This window comes from Protopterus annectens, chromosome 8.part0, assembly GCF_019279795.1.
Source record: "Protopterus annectens isolate FY-2018-M chromosome 8.part0, PAN1.0, whole genome shotgun sequence".
NCBI classification, from domain to species: Eukaryota; Metazoa; Chordata; order Ceratodontiformes; family Protopteridae; genus Protopterus; species Protopterus annectens.
In genome coordinates, this window is record NC_056741.1 from 1,736,927,245 (window position 1) to 1,736,952,848 (window position 25,604).

Here is a 25,604-nt window from a genome sequence, read left to right on the forward strand (position 1 = left end):
CACAATGTATGATCTTGGCTCTTGACACACTTTTCACAAATCCGATGCAGTGAAAACCTTTTGATGTCTGCATCCTCACTATCTCTCCTCTTTTTGTAAAGAATGGAGCTGTTTGCTGGTTTTATCATAGTAAGACTTCTGGGACAAACGCTGTAACAGTTGGGCTTTTACTACTTTGATTTCTTAGCACTTGGAACCAATGAATTACTGCTGATTGGTAATGTGATTCTCGTTTGTTGCAACGCAAGTCTATGAGCAGGTGAACCAAGATTTTTATCACAAGGAATGATGTTCTTCATCTCACATTGCTGCAGTCCTTACATATGGGTAGTCCGCTGTCCTCGGTCGGCCCGAATACCAAAGTATTAGGCTGACGTCGGTCAAGGCGCTTAAAACTGACATCAGGACGTCAGGGTACAAAAGCGCATGACCGACGTCATATCCTCAGTCTTTTTTGCCGCATGGTCCGATGCAGAAGCAGCGTTGCGAGTGCCGTTCGGCATTCTGAAATTTTTCGAGTTCGGAGTTTCAGACCGAATCCAAGTTGGCTAAGTACCCCGTTGGGGAATATTTTGTTTTTTTCTTGCCTCAGTGTATTACCGGATGTCAGAAAAAGTGAATAACTGTATTTCTTGTGGGAAACAGATACCACATAGGGATTATCATTCTTTGTGCATTCCTTGTTTGGGGCCTGAGCACGACGTAGTTGGGTGTCGCTTTTGTGCTAGGTTCAATAAGCGCACTATTAAGCGAAGGTTAGATTGTGCTAGGCTGGTCTTCGGTAAGCGGTGCAATTATAATATGCCGTCGGATTCTCCGGCGCCCGCTTCTACGAAGAAGCGCAAAGACAAAACAGTTAAACCCAGGCAAGAGGAGTCGTACGTTCGGACGCCGGTTCTTTAGAGGCTTCAGTGGAACCGGTGGTTCCGACGGAGACTTCTCTGGAGTCTCAGGGGGAGACTTTGATTTTGCAGGATGTAGCCTCTCAAGAGGCAGGTCAGGCTGAAGGGGCTTCTCAGGTTACTGTACTCCCCTCCCTTCCTAGGGTGGTTAGGCCCTCTCCTTCTGTTTCCAAGGCTTCTCCCAGAGGCAGGCCAGGTTTAGCTTCTGTTGGTGTCACTCCTAGTTCTGCAGGGTCTGTGCCTAAGAAGCACATGCTTAAAATGGCAGAAGATTTGATTACTCTGATTAGAGGTTCTTTGCCCCCTCCTGATAAGAGGCCTAGGGTGGAGCCAGAGTTGGGAAGTTTTGAGCAGGCTTCGGATGTTTCAGAGTCTTCGGCTGAAGACTTGCAGGAGTACTCTCCTTATTCTGATTCTGATGCAGATGATTCCACTCCTTCTGCTTCTCCTCCAGAGGATTTTTCTTTTTCAGAGACACTTCATTCTATGAGGGAACATTTTAAGTGGGAAGGTCAGGACTTCTCTGATTCACGGAAAAGGCTTAGGGAATTTTTGCTTTTACCTCAACATAGGCCCTTAGCTATACCCCCTGTTCTTGATGTTGTGGAAGATGCGTTTTCAGAGGCTTCACTTAATCCTGATTCTCTGCCTCCTGCGCCTGTTAAACCGGATAGGTATTACAGGGTGCCTGAGGCTCATAAATATCTTTATAAGAGTCCTAGGGCGGATCCAGAAACTATTAGTCAGGGACCTAAGGGTGTCAAGGCCTCTGTTGTAAAAAATCCGGTTCCTCTAGATAGAGGCCAGAGCTTTGGATAGATGGGGAAAGAAGGTCTATACATCTTCTACCTTAGCTATGAGGGCTTTGAATTGCCAGTTTCATATGTTGAAATATCAAAACTTTCTTCTTTCTCAATTGAAGTCTAAGGTGGATGCTCGGGCGGAAGGCATTGAGTGTAAAGAATTACAAGATTTGGTGCATGTCTCTGAACAGGTGGGTAAGCATTCTTTACAATGTGGTTTTGATGCTGTGCAGGCCTCGTCTAGGGTGGCTGCCACTGGTTCAGTTCTTCGCAGGCACGCCTGGCTGAAGGATCAGAATTTATCTGACCATGTTAAGACAAGGATTTTGGATGCTCCTTTGCAGTCTGATGTGTTGTTTGGTTCACCTGTGGAGTCAGTCTTGAAGAAAATGGAAGACAAGGCTAAGTCTATGCAGGCTGTTAAAGATTTTTTGCAAGTTCAGCCTCCGATGTTTAGTAGGAATTGGCCTGCTAAGGGGTGGACGTATCCTTCTTATGATTCTCAGTCTAGGGGTAGATCTAGACGTGGTAGGGGCAGAGCTCAGAGTTCTTTCAGACCTAGAACAGGGAGTTCACCTGCACAATCTTCGGTGAGGGCAGGGGCCAGTCCTTTCGTAAACAGGCCCAATGACCTACTTTTCAGCTGCCAGATCCTTCTTGCCTGGCAGCACCTTTGGGAGGAAGGTTGGCACTTTTCAAGGAAAATTGGATTTTGATTACCCAAGACAAATGGGTATTGGATATCATACACCAAGGTTACAAGTTTTATTTCCATACCTTGCCTCCTTTCAAAGGCATGCCAGACGTTCCTCCTCAGCAAAGACTAGAGGCTCACAAACAAATTTCTCTACTACTTCAAATAGGGGCCATACAACCGGTCCCTCTGCCAGAAGTGGGCCTAGGATTTTATTCTCGCCTGTTCCTAGTACCAAAGAAAGGGAACACATGGAGACCAATTTTGGATTTATCTATCCTCAACACATATCTGGACATTCCCAAGTTCAAAATGTTGACGTTACAACAGCTTTTACCTCTGCTGGGCAAAGATCACTGGATGGTGACTCTGGATCTCAAGGAGGCTTACCTTCATGTTCCTATCAGGCCCAGTTGCAGGAAGTATCTGCGTTTTGGGCTGGGACTTTTCATTATCAGTTCTCTGCATTGCCCTTTGGCTTATCTACTGCCCAGAGTGTTCACGAAGGTTCTGGCTCCAGTGGTAGCTTTCTTCAGGCTAAGAGGAATACAAATCTATCCTTATTTGGACGATTGCCTGATTCTGGCCCAAGGAAAGGACGAACTTCTTCATCATTTACAGTATGTGATGGCAGTGTTAAGATGCCTGGGGTATTCTGTGAACAAAATAAAGTCCAGTCTAGTACCCTCTCAGGACATGTGCTTTCTGGGTGTGAGACTGAATACAGCATCCCAGATGGCCTTTTTGACCCCGGACAAACAAAAGAATCTTTCTCTTTACTTCCACCAATTGTCTCGTCAGTCCAGGCTGACTGCAAGGACAGTCCTTCAAGCCTTGGGGTTCATGGCATCTTGTATTCTGGTACTTCCCAATGCCAAACTGCATATGAGGAAGCTACAATGGTATCTCAAAAATGTATGGACGCAGCACTGCCGAGATATGGACACTGTCATTCAGATAATACCTTGCATTCAAAAGGAATTTTTGTGGTGGGCTCAGGAATGTCAACTAAACAAGGGACTCTCTGTGACCCGACCAGAGGCGAGTCAGATTCTAACGACAGATGCCTCAGACAAAGCTTGGGGAGCTCATCTAAATGGAAAATGGGTACAAGACACGTGGCCTGCCAGACTTCAACATTTACATATCAACTTGAAGGAGATGTTAGCAGTCCAATTTGCATTGATAGCTTTCAAGGATTTACTTCTTCCAGGGCAGGTGTTGATTCAAACAGACAACACAACTGTCATGTGGTACATCAACAAGCAAGGGGGGACGCATTCATATCCTCTATGCAGACAAGCAATGATTTTGTGGGAGACTGCTCTCAGTTTACAGCTAAATCTTCAGGCAAGGTTTCTGCCAGGAGCACAGAACTCCTTAGCAGATGTGTTGAGCAGACAAATTATGGATCCCCACGAGTGGAAATTGGATCCTCATGTATTTCAGAAATTGACAGTGTTATGGGGAACTCCAGACATAGATCTGTTCGCTTCTCCACTAAATTACCAGCTGCCAAAGTTTTGCACAAAAGGTTTCATCCCACAGCTTGGAAAGTGGATGCTCTCTCATTCAATTGGAGCAATCTTCACGTGTATGCCTTTCCACCTCTGCCTCTCCTCCCAAAGGTACTCCTGAAGGTCAGACAGGACAAGCCAACCATGATTTTAATAGCTCCGGATTGGCCTCGACAGCACTGGTACCCATTACTGAGAAGTCTGGTACGGGAGCCTCCATGGCCTTTGCCTTCGATTCCTCACCTGCTGTCTCAGGAGAACAGTCATTTACTCAATGTCAAACTTCACTCTCTACATCTAACAGCCTGGCATATTCTGTTTTAAACCCTGGAGGGTCTCAGCTTCCACAACAAGTTTTGAATGTTATTTTGGAGGCCAGAAGGCCTAGTACAAGGAAAGTTTACGCAGATAAATGGAGGAGATTTTTATTTTGGAGTACAGCAAAGGACTTTGATGTTTCTAAGCCGAATTTAAGTGTTGCTCTTCAATACCTTACTGAGTTATTGGACAAAGGTTTGTCCTTCTCCTCTATAAAGGTTCATGCTGCAGCAATTTCTGCTTACTATGACTGTGACCCACCATTATTTTCTCATCCTTTGTTTAAGCAATTCCTTAGAGGGGCAAAGAATATAAGACCCCCACGTAGAGCTCCTACTCCTGCTTGGGATCTCAATTTTGTGTTGGAGAAACTCACTCTACAACCTTTTGAGCCTGCAGCAACTGCAGAGTTGAAATATTTATCATGGAAGACTGCTTTTTTGTTGGCCATTACCTCTGCGAGAAGGGTTTCTGAATTACAGGCCCTTATGGCGGTTGAGCCTTTCTTAATTTTCCACAAGGATAGGGTGTCTCTGCACTAACCCTTCTTTTATGCCTAAAGGGGTTTCTAGTGTGGCTTTAAACCAAAGTATTCATTTGCCTAGCTTTTATGCAGACCGCCAAAATAAAGGGGAGGATTTTGCACACTTTGGATATACACAGACAGTTGCGATATTATTTGAGCAGAACTAAAGGGTTCAGGCAGTCTCAGCAGTTGTTTGTTTCTTTTGCTTTGGGTTCTCAGGGCAAACCTGTTTCAAAACAAACTATTTCTAAGTGGATTGGTTTTGTATTGCTTTCTGTTATTCCCATCATGGTAAGGAGATTCCAGCTGGGATTAGGCCTCATTCCACTAGGGCTACTGCCACTTGACAGATTTTTAAGGGGTGGCTACTAAAGATATTTTGGAGGCAGCTACTTGGAGTTCAGTGCATACTTTCTCTAAGCATTACCACCTTCCACTTTACTCTAAATCTAGGGCTGGATTTGCCACTGCAATTTTACAGGGCATTTTGGCAGCCCCTAATGCTTTATAGTTTTGCCATCCTCCCTTACCTCTGCTTTGGGATTCTACCCATATGTAAGGACTGCAGCAATGTGAGATGAAGAACATAGTACAGTTTTGTACCTACCATAAATGTAGATGTTCGAAGATCCACATTGTTGCAGTCCAATTTACCCTCCCTCCTTCCCCTCTGTAGTTAGAGGTGGTGGTGTGGTTTGGGTTGTACATATTGTAAATATGGTTAGTGCAGGGGTGGTTGGTTATTTTTTTGCTGTTTTTTGGCTTTGGCCTTTCTTGTTAGGGCCTTCTGACATCTGGGGCAAGAAAAGACTGAGGATATGACGTCGGTCATGCGCTTTTGTACCCTGACGTCCTGATGTCAGTTTTAAGCGCCTTGACCGACATCAGCCTAATACTTTGGTATTCGGGCCGACCGAGGACAGCGGACTACCCATATGTAAGGACTGCAGCAATGTGGATCTTCGAACATCTACATTTATGGTAGGTACAAAACTGTACTTTTCTGAGATTTAACAAGTTCAGAAAAACATTGGTATTGTCACATCTGGATTTCTCTGACTGCTGTTTTGTGCTTTGAACTGCACGTTCAGCCAAGCCATTTGACTGAGGATATTGAGGACTACTCGTAATATGAACAATTCCCACTCTTCTGCAAATCTCTCGAACTACTGACTAGTAAACTGTGCATTATTGTTGGAAATAACTCTGTGCGGACTACCATGGACAGAAAAATGTTGCTTCAATTTAGTAATGACTGTACTGGAAGTTAGTCTGGGAAGTAGGTCAACCTCTAACCAGTTTGAATAAGAGTCCGCTAACACCAGGTAATGTTGACCATTCCTCAAGAAATCTTTGGCTACTGTTTAGATAGTTCAGGAATCTGGCTTAACTGAAGTGCTTCTTTTTGTTGCGGCTTTGTACTATTGCATATTGAACAAGATGAAAGTGCTTTCTCTGTCTCTTGACATAGGCCAAAATACTAGACCTCTCGCCCTTTATTTTGGTAGAATCTGTTCCTGGGTGGCCATGATGCAAGGTCTTAATACAGTCTTGTTGCAAGGATTTCTGAATAATCACTTTAACACCCTTCACGGTCATACCATTGTGTGACAAAATCCTGTCTCTATATGGAAGATATGGTTGCACTTCTACTGGTAATCAAGATTGTTTTGAAGGCCGTCCTTGACTATTAGAGGCTTAGCTTCTGGAAAATTGGATCTGAAGCTGTGAGTTTTGAGCTGAAGACGCGTGTAAGAAAGAATTCTCACTTCCATGACCTCAAAATCAAGTTGCTCATTGTTATGCTGTTCTGTGTTTTTTTTTTCTGGGTGATGTGGATAAAGTGTCAAACAAGATAAAGAAGTTTGTTTTGTGTGAACGAAATTGAAACTGTACTTCTGCAGTTTGAGCATGATATGTTGCAATCTGGCCCGGAGCTGTATGCATAGGCTTTCTGAAACTAGTAACAAGAGGTTTGTAATCTGTTTTGGTCTGGATAGGTTGACCGTAAATATCATGGAACTTCAAATATGCAAACACAGTTGCCAAAAGGTCTTTCTCAAGCTGGGCATATTGCATCTCAGTATGGGTAAGAGTTCTCAAGGTATAGGATAATGGTCTACCCTCTTGAAGAATGACTGCACCTAGACCAGACTTAGAAGCATCACAAGAAAGAGTAACTGGTATGAGAGCATTATAGTAGCTGAGAGTTGGTAGTTTTCTGTTTCGGTACATCAGATACTCTTTTTGGTGCTCTTCTGACTATGACCAAATTACATCTTTGTCCGCTCTCTCAGTGCTGAAAGCTGTCATAAATCTGGAATGAACTTGCCTAGGTAGTTGACCATGCCAGGAAAACGTTGCAGGGCTTGGACATTGTCTGGAGCTGGCATCTCGAGAATTGCTGTTTGCTTAGAAGGATCTGGTTGCAAGTCTGAACTGGTAATCAAGTGACCAACATAAGTAACTTCTCGTAGCCTGAATTTGCACTTCAGATGACTCAACTTAAGGTTCACTTAACATGCTCTTTTCAGAACTTTCTTGCTTTGTCATGTTCGACTTCACCAATGCCTCCTACCAGAATATCATCTACTATAATAGCACATTAATAACCAGAAAAAAATGGATCCATTGCACTCGGATTTCAGTGGCAGAATTTCTTCCAAATGGCATTCTCAGAAATCTGCATCTTCCAAATGGTGTACTGAATGTGGTTAACAATTAAGATTTTCGGTCAAGCAAAATTTGCCAAAATGAACTCTCTGCAGCTAAGACAGAAAAAAAAGTGCCGTTTGGCATGAGGGCAGCGACTACTTTAACTGTGTACCTTGGATGATGAGGCCTTTTTATTGCTTTGTTCAGATCTCTTATATTCTGATATCATATGAGCTTTTCTTATGAGCTACTACCATATACCCAATCAGTAGGTTCTTCTGGACAAAATGACTCCTAACTGCACAATTTTGTTTAGCTGTGTTTTGACTCTGCTCTGCGTAGCTGCTGGCACTTTCGTTGCTGGTCTGATAACTGGGCTGACCTCAGGGTCCAGCTTCATGGAGTACATAACTGGCAGTTTGCCTAGTTTTGTCTGCAAAAATATCAGCATAGTCAAAATAGTCTGCGCGAAATTTGAGCAGCTGTTCAGGCTTACATGGTGGAGCTGTTTTATTAAGTGAATTCAGGCTTACATGGTGGAGCTGTTTTATTAAGTGAAATCAGTCCCATTCTCAAACTCTGTGTAGCTCACCAATGACTGCACGTGCCTGTTGACTATGAAAAGTTGCAAGTCATAGCCGTTCCCAGCAGAATAACATGAAAGCACTACTGAGCCTTCTGTTTGAATCTCTTCACCACCATAAGCAACAAACTTCGCACACTTTGTCAAAACAAGTTGTTTTGCAGCTTTTACTCTAGCAAATGTTTCTGTTGGCATAACATTGCACTTTGAGTCAGTATCTTCTTTGATTTCTACAGAACTCCCATTAATCCAAACAGTACAAAAGATGTTCTTTGCCCACAAATCTCCTGCATTGACTCACCAAGCACAGACACATCCTCAACATAAAAAGTAGGGTCACAACTTTCTGATTGATCAACTTGCCTCTTGAAATACCTTTTTTAATAAAAGAATGTGCCTTATTTGATTTACAGAACGTTTAGAAATGATTCCGCTTATTGCAAGAATGACGCTGCTGACAAAAAGCTAAGCATTTTTCTCTTTAGGGCTCGTGATTGCTACCACATTTACAACAGTTGACTGTGAAGCTGAATGGGGGCACATGTTTTGACTTTGCTGACTCGCCTTTGTGCTTCACTGGGTATGCTCTGGAATTTGCTGGAAAGATGGGGGGGGGGGGGCCTGCAGCAGCTGCCATGTGTTTGGGCCGGTTTCTTTTAACCATGTGCTGCATACAACATTACCTTTGTCACTGTGCCTTCCACAGCTATTCTCATTTGTAAGCATACTTGTGTGCTTTTCTGTAAGCTTATATCTGCCATATCTCAATGGCCTTATTCAAAAGTTAAATCCCTGTCTTAAAGCAAAATCTTTTTCACTGTGTCATCATTAATATCACACATAAGCCTGCCCTTTTATCAACTCATTTCTCAAATCGCCAAATCTTGCATGTTTTAGCCTTGAGAAACAAGCCTGTTATATATCCTGCAAACGTCTTTTGATCCCTTGGTAAATAAGTGCATTTCCATTGTAATATTTGTTTCGGGTTGCACATTTTTCTAAATTGTTTTATTCACTCCGGGTATTCCCTTGTTTCAGCCGGTACCACTATTTGGTGGTCTTCCCCCTCCCCTGCAAACACAGGTACATGCACAAATGAATGCTCTCTTTCAGTGACCTCTGAACCAGTTAAAGTAAGCAGAATAAATGCCTTTATACATATGTCTTTGTCAGAGAAAGCAGCCTGTATGAAAATATCGTATTCCTGCTCAAACACTCTGTCCAATTTTCAGCAGTATTGTCATCAAACTCGAGCAGTGCGGGTCTGCGAAACCCTTCTGCTGTGCCCTCGGAATATAGTGAAACACAATGCAGTCTTGACCCTTGTAATTATGTACAAGCATTCACACACACACTAGGTTCTTGTAATATTGAAATGCACAGTAAGCTCTTTACTCTGTGAAATATGGCTTGTAGTAACTGTACTTTGTGAATACTTTTTGAAGCAACTTTACTTTGCGAAATAGCACTGTAATACTGCACACGCATGCACACACATGCAAAGACTTTGCACACTTCGGATAGTTTGAATAGCTTTAGTTGCTACAAAAAAAGTAGCACATAGCAAAACAAATATGGTCGTTTTCCCTTTTTCGTACTTTTTATGTAATTTGGATATTTCAAAAGTTTCGTAATTATTTTGAATATTTTCATCTGTTGCAGTTTAATAGTCGTCTTTTTTTTTTTTGGAAAGGCTAGTGAATAAAAATTATATGGGCTAGAGGGCTTTCAGGCCCATCTTCGGTAGGGACCCCTTCAGGTATTGGTACCGAATCTTTTTAGCACCATTAACTACAACTTCTCTAACCTGCTCAGAGGTCTTTGAGTCCTCTGTTCTGGAACTCCCAGTACACACTGTACTGGCTCTGGAGTTGTTTGATGCTCTGGAGCCAGTAGTTACCCTGAGCTCTTCAGTTGTTTCTGAACCGGAAACCTCCCGGAGCTATGGCTACCCTGCCAATTCCAGGGGACTGGTCTCAACTGCAGGTTTTTTGGAGCTGTCCCTGCTCCTCTGAGTTGAGGCTCGAGTTTGGCTCTAGCTTTGGTCTCCGGGGTCGGTTCTTCGGAGTTGGGAGTCCGCTGTACTGGGCTCACTTCCCTATTCGGGGGGGGGGTTAGCCTTCGAGGCTATGCAGAGGGCTGTTTCGTTTGTAGACACTCAGTTGGCACCTTTCCTCTCAGAACAGGTACCCCCTAGTTCTGTTGTGCTTCCTGCCTCTCTACTGGGACAGTGGGTGCTGAAGCCTTACTTATCACAGGTACTGCTATCTTCTAATACCTCCCCAGATTATCCCCCTCAGGAGGTCCCTCATAAAAAAAAAAGTGCAAGAGGAAGCACTTGGATTCCCCCCCAGGAATCTGTCACATAAGACAGATTTCAATGAGGGGAAGGAAAGGTCCCCATGGTCACCCCCCGAAGATGTCTCTTTTGGACACATCTTGGAAATTTTAAAACAGAGGGGTAGCTGGAAGTCTCAGAACCCTCCCTCTAAGGAATCTGTTTACTTGCAGGCTTTCGGCACCTGCTCATCTATCTATTGGGAGGCTTCACCCACTGATTAACTCCTTCAGTTGATTTCTCAGCAGGCATAGAAGGCTCCAGACACCAAGCCCATCCTCAAAAGACTGGAGAAGATTCTTTCCACTCCAGAAGACTAGCAGTTTTGGGGTAAGCGGTTTGCTGTAGATGTTATGGTTGTAGCGGCAGCCACTAAAAAGGAACTTGCTGAGAAGTGTTTCTCTGTCCATCTGCCCAGTAGGGAGTCTTGGGCTATGGACAGGTTTAGGAAGTGGGTCTACGCTTCATTGACCTTCGCCCTAAGGTCCTTGAATTTTTTGGCACATTTCACCAGACTCCCAAGGTTATCAGATTTAGAGAGTTGTCAGATGCCCTGGCAGGAGCTGTAGCTGAGGGAATACAAGAGAAAGTGGCTTCTCAGTTAGCTACCTTGGAATTTGTCTAATTTGTCCATGAGGCTGATATCTCGTACAGCTGAAGGGACTTCTAGAGCAGCGGGTACAGGCATAGCCATAGCCATAAGGGGAGACTCCTGGATGCGCCTATGTGACTTTGCTGAACCTTTTAAGTCTTCTTTCGTCAATGCTCTTTTACTTTAGGGCCAAACAAGGATTTTCTGTCAAAAGGAGCAAGTAAAACAAAAAAGTTAACACAGCACTGTATAAAACACTTGTTTAATCCAAAAAATAGAGTAACTGTGTTAACAGATGAGCGCTTTCACACCAAAGGTACTTCATCAGATCCAAAAACGAACACAGTGCATTCCTGAACTGTTAATGGAAGGTGTAGTAAACCGTTATTTGTATGATTACTTTATGGTTGAATTCCCTACTGTTCCAGTACTATATGGCTTCCCTAAGATTCATAAGTGTTTGAGTAACCCACCCATGAGATTGATTGTCTCGGGCTGTGGGTGGGTAACTGAACCTTTGTCGATCTATGTACAAATACTGTACTTGGAGATACGAAGTTCTTTTTGATGCAACTATTTGATTGGTCTTGCAGAAATAGTATGAAGTTATATTTGGTACCATGGATGTAGTATCTCTCTTCACCGTAATTCCTAATGAAGTAGGAGTGGACTTTGTTGGGCTGTTTTTGTCTAAACTCTGATTATTCCACAGGTCAGATGCACTTGATATGTTCATTGCTTCACATTATACTTGATAATGTCTTCATGTTTCATGACAGCTGTGCCCATCAGAAGGTCGGGGTAGCTATGGGCATCATGTGTGTAAATAGTTATGCCAACGTGCTGCTTGCATATTGGGAGTCTATGTTCTAGACAGAAGTAACTTTTTCCAGCACATCTCACATTATGTACATTTTGTGGATGATGGGTTCTTTGTATGGACTGGCTCATAGTCCCTGAATGAGTTTTTGTGGGCTGTTTACATCAGGCCACTGAAGTTTTTTAAAGTTCATATTTAAGCATTCCCAAAGCTTAATAATTGATTTGTCTTGAATACCCCTGATGGTTTTGATACTCAACTTTCTTGTGTGGTTTACTATAGAGTTAACATACTGCACTAGAGTATGCACCCTAAGTATGTAAAGTGTAATGTGCTGAAAGGGCAATTTTATAGACCTGCAAGACTGAACAGAAATGATAATATGCTTTCTTGTTCTGATAACCTGAGTGAGGACTTTCGCTCTATGGGGTACTCTGACCATAAAGTAGGGATGGCACGTTAAGACGTTCTGTCACATAGAAATGATTCAGCCAGACCCTATTTTTTTTTTAGCTATAGTGTTGACACTGTGGTAAGAGAATAATAACAGAAATTATTTTAGAATGTGTTTCATAGTCAAATGACATTCAACCTGTCTGTGATATCATTAAGAGGCACTGGCATATTTTGACTACTGATGCCAGATGCTGGGACTTCCATGATGTTCCACACTTTTGCTATAGAAATAATAGTTCCATTAAGAAACTGCTTTGCCATAAACCTCTAGTTAGCAATAGACCCTGTATTTGTTAGGAAAGGGACACATTCACGTAGATTATGTAACATGTGTAAGTACATTCAAACTGATACCTTTTCACATCCTGTTAACGGACGTACTTTTTAAATTCAACTTCTGTGGCGACTGTACTAGTAGCAATCTGGTCTATTTGGCTGTTTGTGATCAATGTGGATGTTGCTATGTTGGTAAGACTAATCAAATGTTGAAGAATCGTATCTGGAACACTTGTATGAAGTAAGCAGATATGACAGTGGGAATGCTTTATATATGCATATTTGTAACACTGATCTTGAAAACTCGAGTTTTTAGTTTTGGAATTATTGAATGTAAGAACCAGAGGAGGTGATAAATGGATGTTACTTTTACAATCTGACAAAGGATTAAATGAGCATATACCTTTTAAAACCCTTGCTGAGGTCACGTGACTTGACCAGGTGATTTTTGAACTTTTCTGGCTGTATTTAAGCATGGTTTGCTTTTAGATCTGATGAAGCACCTTTAGTGTGAAAGTGCTCACTTGATATATTTTTACTGTTTTTATTTTTGGATTAAATAAGCGTTTTATACAGTGCTGTTAGGTGGTTCTTTTACTTGCTGCTTTTGAATTTGTTATTGAACCAGCTTTTACCTGCTCGGTATGATTGTTTCCTAAAGTAAAAGAGACTTTATAGAGGTGTCTTTCTGCTGTGGTCATACGTTTTTCCATCCCCCTTCCCCAAAGGTCCTTCTCTAGGAGCCACAGGAGTGGTGGAAAAATAAGATTCAAGAAATCACAAAGGCCTTTCCAAGACCCATATGGAGAAGAGTTACCCAGGGGCAGAGAGGGGATCCAAAATGGAAGTCTCTACCCTCATGGCAGGGGTGGTCTGCAAAACCGGGGCTTCAGGGATTTCTTCCCAGGCAAGCCCTTTCAGTGTTCCTGAAGGGAAGCCCGATTTTTATCTTCCTGGAGGCAGTTGGGGGAATGCTTTATCCTTGCACCTAAATGCCTGGCTAAACTTGACAAAAAGAATCCTGGGAGCAACAGATTGTATCCAGAGGTTATATCATGCCCTTTTCTCAACCTTCCCTGTTCAAAAGAAAACCCATGCTGTTTCACCCAGTCAGAATGATTCAGCTGTGCAAGAAATTCAGAAACTGCTGGACAAATGAGTCTCCCAAGTCCTGCCAAACCAAGAAGGATCTGGAACCTTCTGAAAGATTCTTTAGTGCCAAAAAAGACAGGAGGACTGGAGACCAATTTTGGATCTCTGTGTACTGAACATGTCTGTCCAACAGAGTTCTGGATGGTCACGGTACAGTCTGTTCTTCCCTTGCTGAAGAAAGACTGGATGCGCTGACTTGCCATATAAAAATGGACAAATGCTCCAGAAGGTTCCCCCGCTTCCAGCTGGCAGCCAGTCATTATCAATTCAAAGTAATGCCCTTTGAACTTGCCACAACCCCCAGGGTGTTCACCAAATGCATGGCTTTAGTAGCAGTTCACTTGCTCTTGCAAGGATTCAGTGTTTTCTCTTCCCCCAGAATGACATCAGAGAATTGTGGTAAGTTAATTCACAGGAAGAATTTCCAGCACGATTAGTCCTGCAAGTTCTAGGATCCATGGCAGCTTCCATAACTCTAGTCCCATTAGCCAGGTTACATATGAGAGCTCTACATGGCTATTAGCTTCCCAGTGGGTGACCATTGTCAGACCAAGTCTTAATCACCAGCCGCTGCAAAATGGACTTTCTTTGGTGGATGAGTTCTGAGCAAATTCTTTAGTCATCCCTTTGTTTTTCTGGAGCCAACGGCTTTAGTGACCACGGCCACCTCCCAGATGAGGCGAGGGGACATTATATGGGCATAATAATCCAAGGCAGTTGGTCACCATTGGAGGCCAACTTACACATCAGTGTCCAGGAGATGAGTGATGCTGCTTGCATTGCAGGCCTTTCAGACTGCTTTTCTTCAGGGTCTATTGCAGTTCAGATTGGCAATGTCAGTGGTTTGGTACATCAACAAGCAGGAAGGAACCAAGTCTTAGCCCCTTTGTCGAGAAACGCTGAGTGTGTGGCAGTGGGCGACCTCATCCACTCGCTTTCTAATAGCAATGCACATTCGAGAGAGTTCCATTGTGATTGCGTACAGGCTGAGCAGATGCATCCTTCAGCCTCACGAGTGGTGTCTCTGTCTAGAAGTGGCAAAAGTGATATTCCATCGTTGGTTTCAATCTTGCTGTCCGACCTGTTTGCATCTCCCCTAAACAGGTGCAGCAATGACTTTGTCCTGATTTCTCCCTCTGGGAAAGTCGCCCAGAGACTCCACGATTGGCTGCCCAGTTTACTGTATGCCTTTTCCTGGTACCTCTAATTCCCAAATTCTTACAGAAAGAACTCTGGTTGAAGAGTACAGTAATTCTCATTGCCCCCTTTTGGCCTCAACAGATTTGGTTCTCCTTTGGCTTTACTTGATAAGTCAACCTTGGATTTTGGACCCAGTATAGATTTCTCCTGTCCCATCCAGACAGCCTAGTTTCCCCAAGCATTTCGAACCTCAAGCTGATTGTGTGGTTCTTCCAATTCCACTAATTGCCAGGCATCCTATTATACTCTCTCCAGTATGTCACATCCTTTTATCAGCTCATAAACCTAGAAAACTAAGTGGAAGAGATCTACAATTTGGGCCCATGAAAAGAAAAATTGATCCTTTCTCTGCTTTAGTTGAGCATGTTTTAAATTTCTTAGCATCTCTGTTCAATGCTGGGGCTTCTCCATCCACTGTCAAAAGTACAATTGGCTGCAATTTCTAATCTTCACAATGGTTTAGAACATTCTTTAGCCTCTCAGACTTTGGAAATCATTCTTAAGAGGCACACTTGTTAAAACCCCCCATATAAACATCCAACTCCTCCTTGGGACCTGAATTTAGTACTACAGTCTGTAATAAATTCCCCTTTTTGAACCATCTGCAGAATGCAGTCAGAAGCTTCTGTCTTGGAAGACTCTTTGGCAGCCATTACTTCAGCTAGAGGAATTTCAGAAATCCAGGCATTATCCGAACCTCCTTACCTAGTTTTCCATAAGGATAGGGTATCTTTACGAACACACCCCTCCTTCCTGCCCAAGGTAGTACCAGAGGCTAATATTAGCTAGACTTTTAAATTACCTGTCTTAACGGAGAGTACACTGTACATTTAGTAGACGTCCATAGACAAGTTTGTCTTCACAAAACAAAAACTATAAGGCAATCAAGTCAACTGTTTTTTCTACTGCAAAGTTGGGCAAGGCAGTCAGTAAGATTACCCTCTCTAAGTGGCTGAAAGAGTATATTTCTTTCATTTATGATGAAAATAAATAACTTGCCTAAACTGGTCAAGGCACATTCTACAAGGTCTGTAGCCACTTTAGCAGTCTTCATATCTAGAGCTATGGATGACATGTGTGCAGCAGCTGCTTGAGTTTCTCCCCATACTTTTACTCATTACAAACTTGACTTGGTCTCTGGGGGAAGACCATCCTTTGGCTCTTTGGCACTCAGGATTGTCCTCTTGTGAGTCCACCCAATTTTTTAGGTAGCTGGGGACAGTGTCCCATCTGTCAAGGATAAAATGAAGATTGACAACCTCAGATAAAGAAGTTATGTACGCGCCATAACTTTCCATCTGTGTTATCCATCTTCATTTATTCTTGACTCCTCCCCTCCTTCCTTCTGTGTTGTCCATCTTCATTTTTTCTTGACTCCTCCCCTCCTTCCCTCCTCCTCAAAGATTTTTGGTGAAGCAGATCAAATGCACCTGAACTGTTACTGTTACTTCCTGTATGTGTATATAGATCGACGGACCTTATATGTATGTCTAGAACTGTGTGTGTGTGTGTGTGTGTGTGTGTGTGTATATACTTGCATACAGAGTTTTGTCAACTTATTCTGAATGGTCACTATGGTCACTTTGGTATAATAATCTTTACCATCTTAGTTCTTGTAAAACTGTAAGATGTTTCAAGTTTGTCTCCTACCCCATTGCTTTTTTATTTAATAAACTTCCATTTCATAAATATAACCCCAACTTGGTGAGTACATGCAGCTGAACAAGTGGGAAAGCATATACTCTACAATGTGGTTTTGATTCATTAGAGGCTTCTTGCAGAGCCGCAGTTACAGGTTCTGTCATTCGAAGACATGCTTGGTTAAAAGAATAAAGTTTACCTGATCATGTTAAAGCAAAATTATTGGATGCTCCACTACAGCATGATACTTTGTTTGGTGTTAAGGCAGAAGAGGTGTTAAAGAAAATGGAGGATAAAGCAAAATCAATGCAGACAGTAAAGGATTTCTTACAGGTTCAGCCACCTAGATTTAGCAGAAACTGGTCCTTTCCAGTGTCAGACAGGCCACAAAGAGACAGATGCAGACACCCAAGAGGCAGATCTCAGCCCCAAGGCTCATACAGACCTAAACAATGGGGTGCTTCAGCCCCCAAAGGTGGAGGAGACAAATCCCAACCTTATAGGAAACAGTCCCAATGACTTCCCTCTACAAATGCCAAGCACTTACCTTTTGGCAGCACCCTTAGGGGGAAAGCTAGCACTTTTCGCACAAAATTGGCACATGATCACCCAAGACAAATTGGGTACTGAATATTGTGTCTCAGGGTTACAGGTTCCACTTTCACACCCTTCCAAGGTCAAAAGGTATGCCAGACCTGCCACAAAATCAATGGGCAGAGGCACAAAAACAAATTTCTGCTCTCATGGACATGAGAGCTATTCAAAAAGTACCACAGCAAGAACAGGGACAAGGATTTTACTCAAGACATTTCTTGGTACCCAGAAAGGACAAAGCTTGGAGACCAATACTGGACCTGTCAATTCTACATACTTTCCTGGATGTTCCAAAATTCAAAATGTTGACACTGCAGCAACTTCTACCCATGTTGGGCAAGAAGGCTTGGCTAGTTACTCTGGACCTCAAGGAGGCATACCTGCATGTCCCAATCAGACAATCTTGCAGAAGATACCACAGATTCATAGCTGGCTCAATGCATTACCAATTCTCTGCACTGCCCTTTGGCTTCTCTACTGCGCCCAGGGTCTTCACAAAATGCATGGCACCAGTAATTGCATTTTGCAGACAAAAAGGAATTCAAATATATCCCTACTTGGACGACTGCCTTATTCAAGCAGAGAGCAAGGGCATTCTACTAAAACATCTGGCGTTTGTAAAAAGATTACTAATTTGACTAGGGTACACAGTAAACGAAAAGAAATCAAAACTAGTGCCCTCTCAAGAGATAATATTCCTGGGTGCAAGCTTAAATACAACTGCCCAGATGGCTTATCTCATGCAAGACAAGCAAAGGCAACTTACTCGTTACTTTCAAATGATGGCAACAAAGACCCAGCTACCTGCAATTAAAGTTCTGCAGGCTTTGGGCTTCATGGCATCCTGCATTCTACTAATTCCATATGCAAAACTGCATATGAGGAAACTACAATGGTATCTAAAAAGTGTTTGGACTCGAGATTGCCACAGCCTGGAAATAATTACCCTTATTCCCTGCCTGCAACAGGAGTTTCGATGGTGGGCAAAGGCCTGTCACCACAACAAGGGACAGCCTTTCACTTTACCCAAAGCCAGGCAGACATTAACAGATGCATCCGATTATGCCTGGGGGGGCCCATACGGCAGGAAGATGTATTCAGGACACATTGTCCGTAAGCCGAATGCATCTACATATTGATCAAAAAGAGATGCTAGCTGTTCATAATGCCCTGACAGCCTTCAAGGATCTACTTCATCCAGGACAACTATTGATAAAGACGGACAATACTACAATCATGTGGTACATAAACAAGCAGGGAAGCACACATTCCTAACCCCTCTGCAGACTAGCCATGACTTTGTGGGACACAGCATTGACTTACCAAGTACATCTGCAAGCACAATTCCTGCCAGGAAAGATAAATACTCTGGCAGATGAACTAAGCAGAAACCTAATGGATCCCCACGAGTGGAAATTGGATCCGCAAGTCTTCAGCATGATAATAAGGAACTGGGGATGCCAGGACATAGACCTTATTTGCCTCCCCTCACAACTGCCAACTACAGAGATTCTGTACAAGGACTTATCACAAGCAATCATGGAAAGTGGATGCTCTTATCTTTCAGCTGGAACAACTTAACAGTATATGCCTTTCCTCCACTGCTCTCCTCCCCAAGGTACTCCTAAAGGTCAGACAAGAGAAGCCAAAAATTATACGGATTGCCCCAGACTGGCCCCACCAGCACTGGTACCCAGTCCTAAAGAACTTGTCTCAATGCCCAGCCTGGACATTACCTCAAATCCTCACTTATTGACCCAACAAAACAGTCAGATCCTGCACAACCAACTCAGGACCTTAAGTCTGGCAGCATGGAGGATAATGCAACCATTCAAAACACACCTCTCTAAAGCGGTGATGGATGTTATTTTGGAGGCCAGGAGGCCTAGCACCAGAAAATCTTATGCAGAAAAATGGAAGAGATTTTGTGCGTGGAACCGGGCACAAGGAATTGACATGATTGTACCAAATATTCCTCAGATTTTGCAATACTTAACTGAGATGCTGGGCAAAGGCCTATCCTTTCATCAATTAAGATTCATGCCTCTGCCATTTCAGCTCATTACAATACAGAACCACGTATTTTTTCTCATCCATTACTAAGGCAGTACCTCAGAGGGGCCAAAAACATAAGACCTCCAAGGAGAGCACCAGTACCTGCATGGGACCTCAATTATGTCTTGGAAAAACTCACACTGCCTCCTTTTGAGCCAGCTTCTACAGCTGATACTAAATTCTTATCTTGGAAAACAGCTTTGCTCCTAGCAATAACCTCTGCAAGACTAGTCTCAGAGTTACAGGCACTCATGGTTGTGGAACCTTTTATTATTTTCCATCCTGACAGGGTTTCTCTGAGGACAAACCTGACATTTATGCCTAAGGTAGTGTCCATTGTGGCCCTGAACCAAACAATTCATTTGCCTACCTTTTATCCAAAACCACAGAATAAGGGTGAGAGATTTCTGCATTCTTTGGACATTCACAGGCAGCTACGCTTCTACTTGGACAGAACCAAAGCTTTCAGAAAGACTGAACAACTTCTAGTGGAATATGCTGCAGGATCACAAGGAAAGGCTATCTCAAAGCAGACTATTTCAAAGTGGATAGGCCACTGCATTCATTTCTGCTATTCACAGCATGGCAAATCAGTGCCTAAGGGCATTAGGCCACATTCAACCAGAGCAGCAGCCACTTTAGCAGCCTTCCTCAGAGGAGTACCAACCAAAGACATCTTAGAGGCTGCAACTTGGGAGTTCAGTGCATACTTTTACAAAGCACCATCACTTACCTCTCTACTTTACATCCAGGGCAGGCTTTGCCACTGCAGTTATGCAGGGCCTCATAGCCTCTCCTAATCCTATTTAGCCCCAGCCTCCCAACCTTAGCTTTGGGATTCACCCCAATTGTAATGACTACAACAGTGAAACACGATGAACATAATACAGTTATGTACCTACCATAAATGTAGATGTTAGAGTGTATTCACTGTTGCAATCCAGGTTACCCACCCACAATCCCCCTTTCCTTTGCTGGGACTTATCTGTACTTCTCTAGTCTATACAACCTATGTGGTGTATTTGCTTGTAGATGAAGAAAGAGTTTACTTTACTGCATGCATGCTTATTGGCATAAATTAGCGTCCCCTTTTGGGGGCACCTGACATCTGGGGCAAGAAAAACTGAAGAAAATGGCATCAGCTGCATCTTTTATACCCCTGGCGCACTGACGTCAGGGAGGAGGCGACAGCAACCGACGCCGGACCAGGACTTTGGAATTCAGGCCAACTGCGGGTAGCCTGCCAGCAGGATAACCCAATTGTAATGACTGCAATAGTGAATACACTCTAACATCTACATTTATGGTAGGTACACAACTGTACTTTGTCTTGCCGTATCACCTGTCCTTCCTAGTCATTGCTCAGCTTTGCTAGATTCATTTGAATTGGTGGCCAACTTATCCCAACATTTATGTTGGAAGACCTACTAGATCATCTTGCAGCAGTTGTCACCCCAGGTACCTTCTCTCTGGGGTGGGGAAGGCTTACAAAGTGAAGATAGCACAATGGACTAGGAGTCATCTAGAAGCTAATCTTCATGTAAATATCCTGGAGATGAGGGCTTTTCTCCTCACAAGAATTTTTGGACGTCTTGCCTCTGGGAGTGATTTCTCTTCAGACAAGAGTAATGTGGTATTTGAACAAATTGGAGGATCTGGATTCTACACCTGTGCTGGTAAGCAGCGAGTTTTTGGCAATGGGTGTTCACTTTGCATCACTTTCTCATACCAACGCATCCATAGCAAGTCCAAATACATTGACATGCTCAAGTTCACTGCATTGTTTCTCTAATTCCCTTAATGACAGAAGACTCTTCCCATCTCAGAATGTTGTCTGTATTCTTAAGTGAATCGACCAGCAATAAGTGGAAGTGTTTGCAGCTGCTTCAGACATCGACACTTAGTTTAGGTTCTTTCAGGTTTTTCATCTTGGTGTCTGGTCATTCTACATTTAAAATCCAACTAGAACTGTGTGCAGCTACCATGTTCGTAGAATATGTATGGCCTTTTTGAAGAGCATATTTATTCTTTCCTAAAAGAACCAGTTCCTTCATGGAACCTCAGTTTTGTATTTAGTATCCTTAACGTACTCATTTTCAGCCAGGCTCTGCCACATTTGAAGGTTTTTATTGTTTGCTACAAGTGACATCAGCAAGGAGGAGTTTGGAATTACAGGCCCTGCCTAACAATCCTCCTTAGTTGTGGTTTCATAAGAGAAAAGCATCTCTGGACAAATCTGGCCTTTTCATCCAAAATTAATTTGAATCTATATAAATCTCATTTACTAGTTTTCTTCCCAAATCAGTCTAACAAAGGTGAGTACATTCACAAACGGCTAAGATTTTACCCGCACAAAACTAAGTCCAAGTAGGAAGGATTGTCTGCTTTGTGTCCTTCACGCCTAATAAAGTGGAGATAATGGTATCAAAAGTTTCACTGCCCATATGAGTATCTGACTGTATTTCTTTTGCGTATGCTTCCAATAATAAAACTTTAGTTGTCCAGAAGCTCGTTCCACAAGGTTTGTCTCTATTTCCACAATCTTCAAGAATTAATCTGTGGATGAAACTGGTGCTGCAGCAACTTGGTCTAAATTGCATACCTTTGTCAAGCATTATAAGGTAGATATTGTATTTAGGCTCCCTGGCTTTCTTTGGGGCCACTGGCCTTGGAGATCTCCTGTCATGATTCCTTCCAAGTTGATGGGTAGCTTAGGATTCTGAACCACAAGTCAGATTGGATGAACTGGATGATTAGGATATGATCGTTGTGTACTAACCATAACACTGGATCCTTTTTTTTCAGGTCTGTCCAATAAAACATCCCTTCCAAATTGTCATTCTTACTTAGGAACTGCGGGGCCCTTTCTAAATCTATTCAGTATTGCTTTTTTATTTTTTTTTGTTTCAGTATTTGGTCCTTGTACAGTCCGCAAATTCAACCTTAGGAGAGATGCTAGCTCTGGAAGGGAAAAATTGAGTTCGATGCTAGAGCAAAAGTCATACTAGATCAGATTTGATGAATGACTCAAGGACCCGCAAATCATATTGGATGGACCTAGATGAAAGGGTCATGAGTTATGTCAAGTACTTAGCCACCTTTTCTTTAACTTGGAATGTATAGGTATTGCTGCTGCTGCAGCTGAAAATGTGCAATTGAGTTTTTGGAAATGATGACCTACAAATTGCAAATAACTGAGAGGAGCTGTTTGATTCAGATAAACCAATCATGTCACTGTTTTTGCTGTGTTTTGTGGCTACAGTATCAGTTATGGAGTAGTCATGTTACACAGTTTAATGGTGTAATTTTTTTTTCAGGGATGGTTGCCAAACGAGTCTAATTTCATTCCATATACTTTGCCCATTTACAGAATTTCTGGTGAGTAGCATACTCCTGTAGCATTTGTGTGGTCTTTTAGTGTTTGTAGTGAGTGAGTAAAATGTGCAGATTTGGATTCATTGCATCATACTACATTCATCAGTGTCCTCATCAAAGGACTCAACTGGCTTCCTGTCCAGTGCAGAGCCAATTTCTTTTTCATCTTGGTACTAGTACAAAATTATTGTACTGGGTTTGCCATCATTAACAGCTACCATTCAGACATTAGTCCTGCAGTCTTGGAGAAGCTTGTAATGATGCTCCCTTCATAGTCAGTCCAAGGTTCAAATCTACATCTGGGGGGAAAAGCACTCACTAGGTTTGGACCATGAATTTGAAAGCCCATACCCTGTGAAATCACTGAAAAACAAATTATTTCTGTTTTTATAACAATGTTGAAAGAGAATCTCCAAGGACGCTGAAAGCTCATGCTTTAGAGACATAGGCTAATTGATTCCCTTTGTTCTGCAACCCACTCAAAGAAGAACTTCAGTGTTGGTTTTGTAAATATTGTACTTGAGGGTTTGTCATATTTATTTGTGCTAATACTTCATTATAATTGTACTATTTTGTCAACATACTGGACTGTTTACTTTTTTCTTCACTTCATTCTGGTTATGGCTGAAGAGTCAGACAAGCCAACCCACCCAGTAAACAAATAGAAATAAGCCGTCTCTGTATTAATGTTTGCTACAACAGAATGTGAAAGAGTTTGACATGCAGATGTTCTTCGTGTTCACTGTTGCAGTCATTACATTTGGGTAATCTGCTGGCAGGTTGCCCTCAGTCGGCCTGAATAACAAAGTCTTGGGTCCTGCGTCTGTTGCTGTCTCCTCTTCCATGACGTCAGGTCGTCAGGGGTATAAAATATGCAGCCAACGCCATTTTATTCAGTATTTCTTGCTGCATGGTGCCCGAAGCAGAAGCAGTTTGCAAGTGCTGGTCGTCTGACTCCTGAAATTTTTGCATTCGAGTTTCAGAACCGAAGTCTTCAAACTAAAGCTAAGTACCCCGTTGGGGAAACATTTTCTTGCTCCTTACCCATGTCAGTAAAATTTAATAATTGCATTACTTGTGGGAAGCAAATACCTCATAAGGATTTTCATTTGTACAGTATTCCTTGCCTAGGCCCAGATCATAACATGTCTTGCTGTCGGTTTTGTGCTAGATTTAACCAAAGCACTATTAAGCGTCAGTATATTTTTGCTTCTAAATATTTTGGATCAAGATTTAATTATCCTGAAATGTTGTCTGTTAGTAATCCGACTACTGGAGTTCACAAAAAACGCAAAGAAAGAGACAGACCGTCGAGGTCCAAAACCGACTAAGCTTCTCCTAAGCCAGTCGCCGGTACTCAGTGAGGCGCTTTCACAGCCCCTGATACTCGCTACTTTTGAGTCGTGGTCCTCTAACGAGACCCATTCGGAGTCGCGAGATTCTCAAAGTATTGAACCAGTGGATGTCTCTCCCTTGGATGGGTCTGGAGCCGCTGAGCAGGCACTGGCTTCTGAGGGTGTTTTCAGGCCTCAACATTTTTATATTAAACCGACGCCAGCCTCAAAAACAAGGTCCAAAACATCTTCTATGTCTAAAACACTGACGCATGAGCCACATGCTCAGGCCCCTGTGCCTAAAAAAACAGATTATCAAAATGGCTGAGGACTCAATTACCTTGATCAGGGGTTCCCAACCCCTCCTACTAAGAGGCCTAGGCAAGGCACGGATTATGAATCTTCAGATGAGGTTTCTATTTCTTCTGATTCCTTTTCTGATTAGGAATTTTCTGTTCCACCCTATGAGGATTCTGATGCAGAGGAATCCATCCTATCTGCATCTCCTCCTGAGGATTACTCTTTTGGAGAGACTTTGCATACTTTAAGGGAACATTTTCACTGGGAAAGTCAGGACTTCTCTGAATCAAAAAAGAGGCTTAGGGATTTTCTTCCTCAGCATAGACCTTTGGCAAGACCTCCTGTATTAGACATTGTTGATGATGTGTTTTCAGAATCAAGCATGGCTCCCGATTCCCTACCTCCGGCGCCTAGTAAGCCAGACAGATTATTACAGGGTTCCTGACTCCCACAAATTTCTATTCAAAAATCCTGCTGCTGATCCTGAGACAATTTCACAGGGTCTCACGGGTGTAAAGGCCTCTACAGCCAAAAATCCTACCCCCTCTGATAGAGATTCCAGGGCACTGGATAGATGGGGAAAGAAGGTTTATACACCTGCTACCTTGGCAATCAGGGCCTTAAATTGCCAGTTTCATATGCTTAAATATCAACAGCATGTTATGGGCTTAATGAAACAGAAAATTATGTTGATTTCTGATTGTGTGGAAAATAGTTACAGGAATTACTGCATTCAACAAAACAGGTTGGAAAGCATACTTTGCAATGTGGTTTTCATTCCTTGGAGGCCTCTTGCAGGGCCGCAGTTACTGGATCTGTGATTAGAAGGCATGCCTGGCTCAAGTAGCAAAATCTGCCTGATAATGTTAAAGCTAAATTGTTGGATGCCCGCTTGCAGCATGATACTTGTTAGGTAATAAGGCAGAAGAGGTTTTAAAGAAAATGGAAGACAAAGCTAAATCTATGTAAACTGTAAAAGATTTCTTGCAAGTGCAGACACCCAAGTTCAGTAGGCACTGGCCTACTAAAAATTGGTCCTTTCCTGTGTCCAACAGAGACACTCAAGGCAAATCCAGGCATTCAAAAGGCTCCAGGTACCAATCACAGGGTTCTTACAGGTCAAAGCAATGGGGTGCCTCCACCTTCAAATCTGGAGGAAACCAAGCACAACCCTACAGTAAGCAGTCTCAATGACTTTATTCTACCATCACCAAGCACTTATCTTTTGGCAGCCCCCTTGGGTGGAAAACTAGCACTTCATGCTCAAAAGTGGCAGTTAATTACCAAGGATACGTGGGTATTAAACATAGTATCCCAGGGGTATAGACTTCATTTCCGTACTTTGCCAATTTCAAAACGGTTGGCCAGATCTGCCACAAAATCAATGGGCAGAGGCTCAGAAACAAGTTACGTCCTTCATGGATATGGGGGCTATTCAACCAGTACCAGCACAGAAAAAAGGACAATGTTTTT

General features: G+C 42.7%; 1 protein-coding gene across 1 annotated transcript in view; it reads left to right on the forward strand.

Annotated features, from left to right (window-relative positions):
- The window catches only part of SS18L2 (SS18 like 2), a 389,778-nt gene that overhangs the window by 206,201 nt on the left and 157,973 nt on the right, over positions 1–25,604 (forward strand). The window contains exon 5 of the mRNA XM_044081243.1: positions 22,440–22,500. Within this exon, the coding sequence (XP_043937178.1) occupies positions 22,440–22,462 (23 nt within the window). The 3' untranslated portion in view covers positions 22,463–22,500. The remainder of the gene's footprint in view (positions 1–22,439; positions 22,501–25,604) is intronic.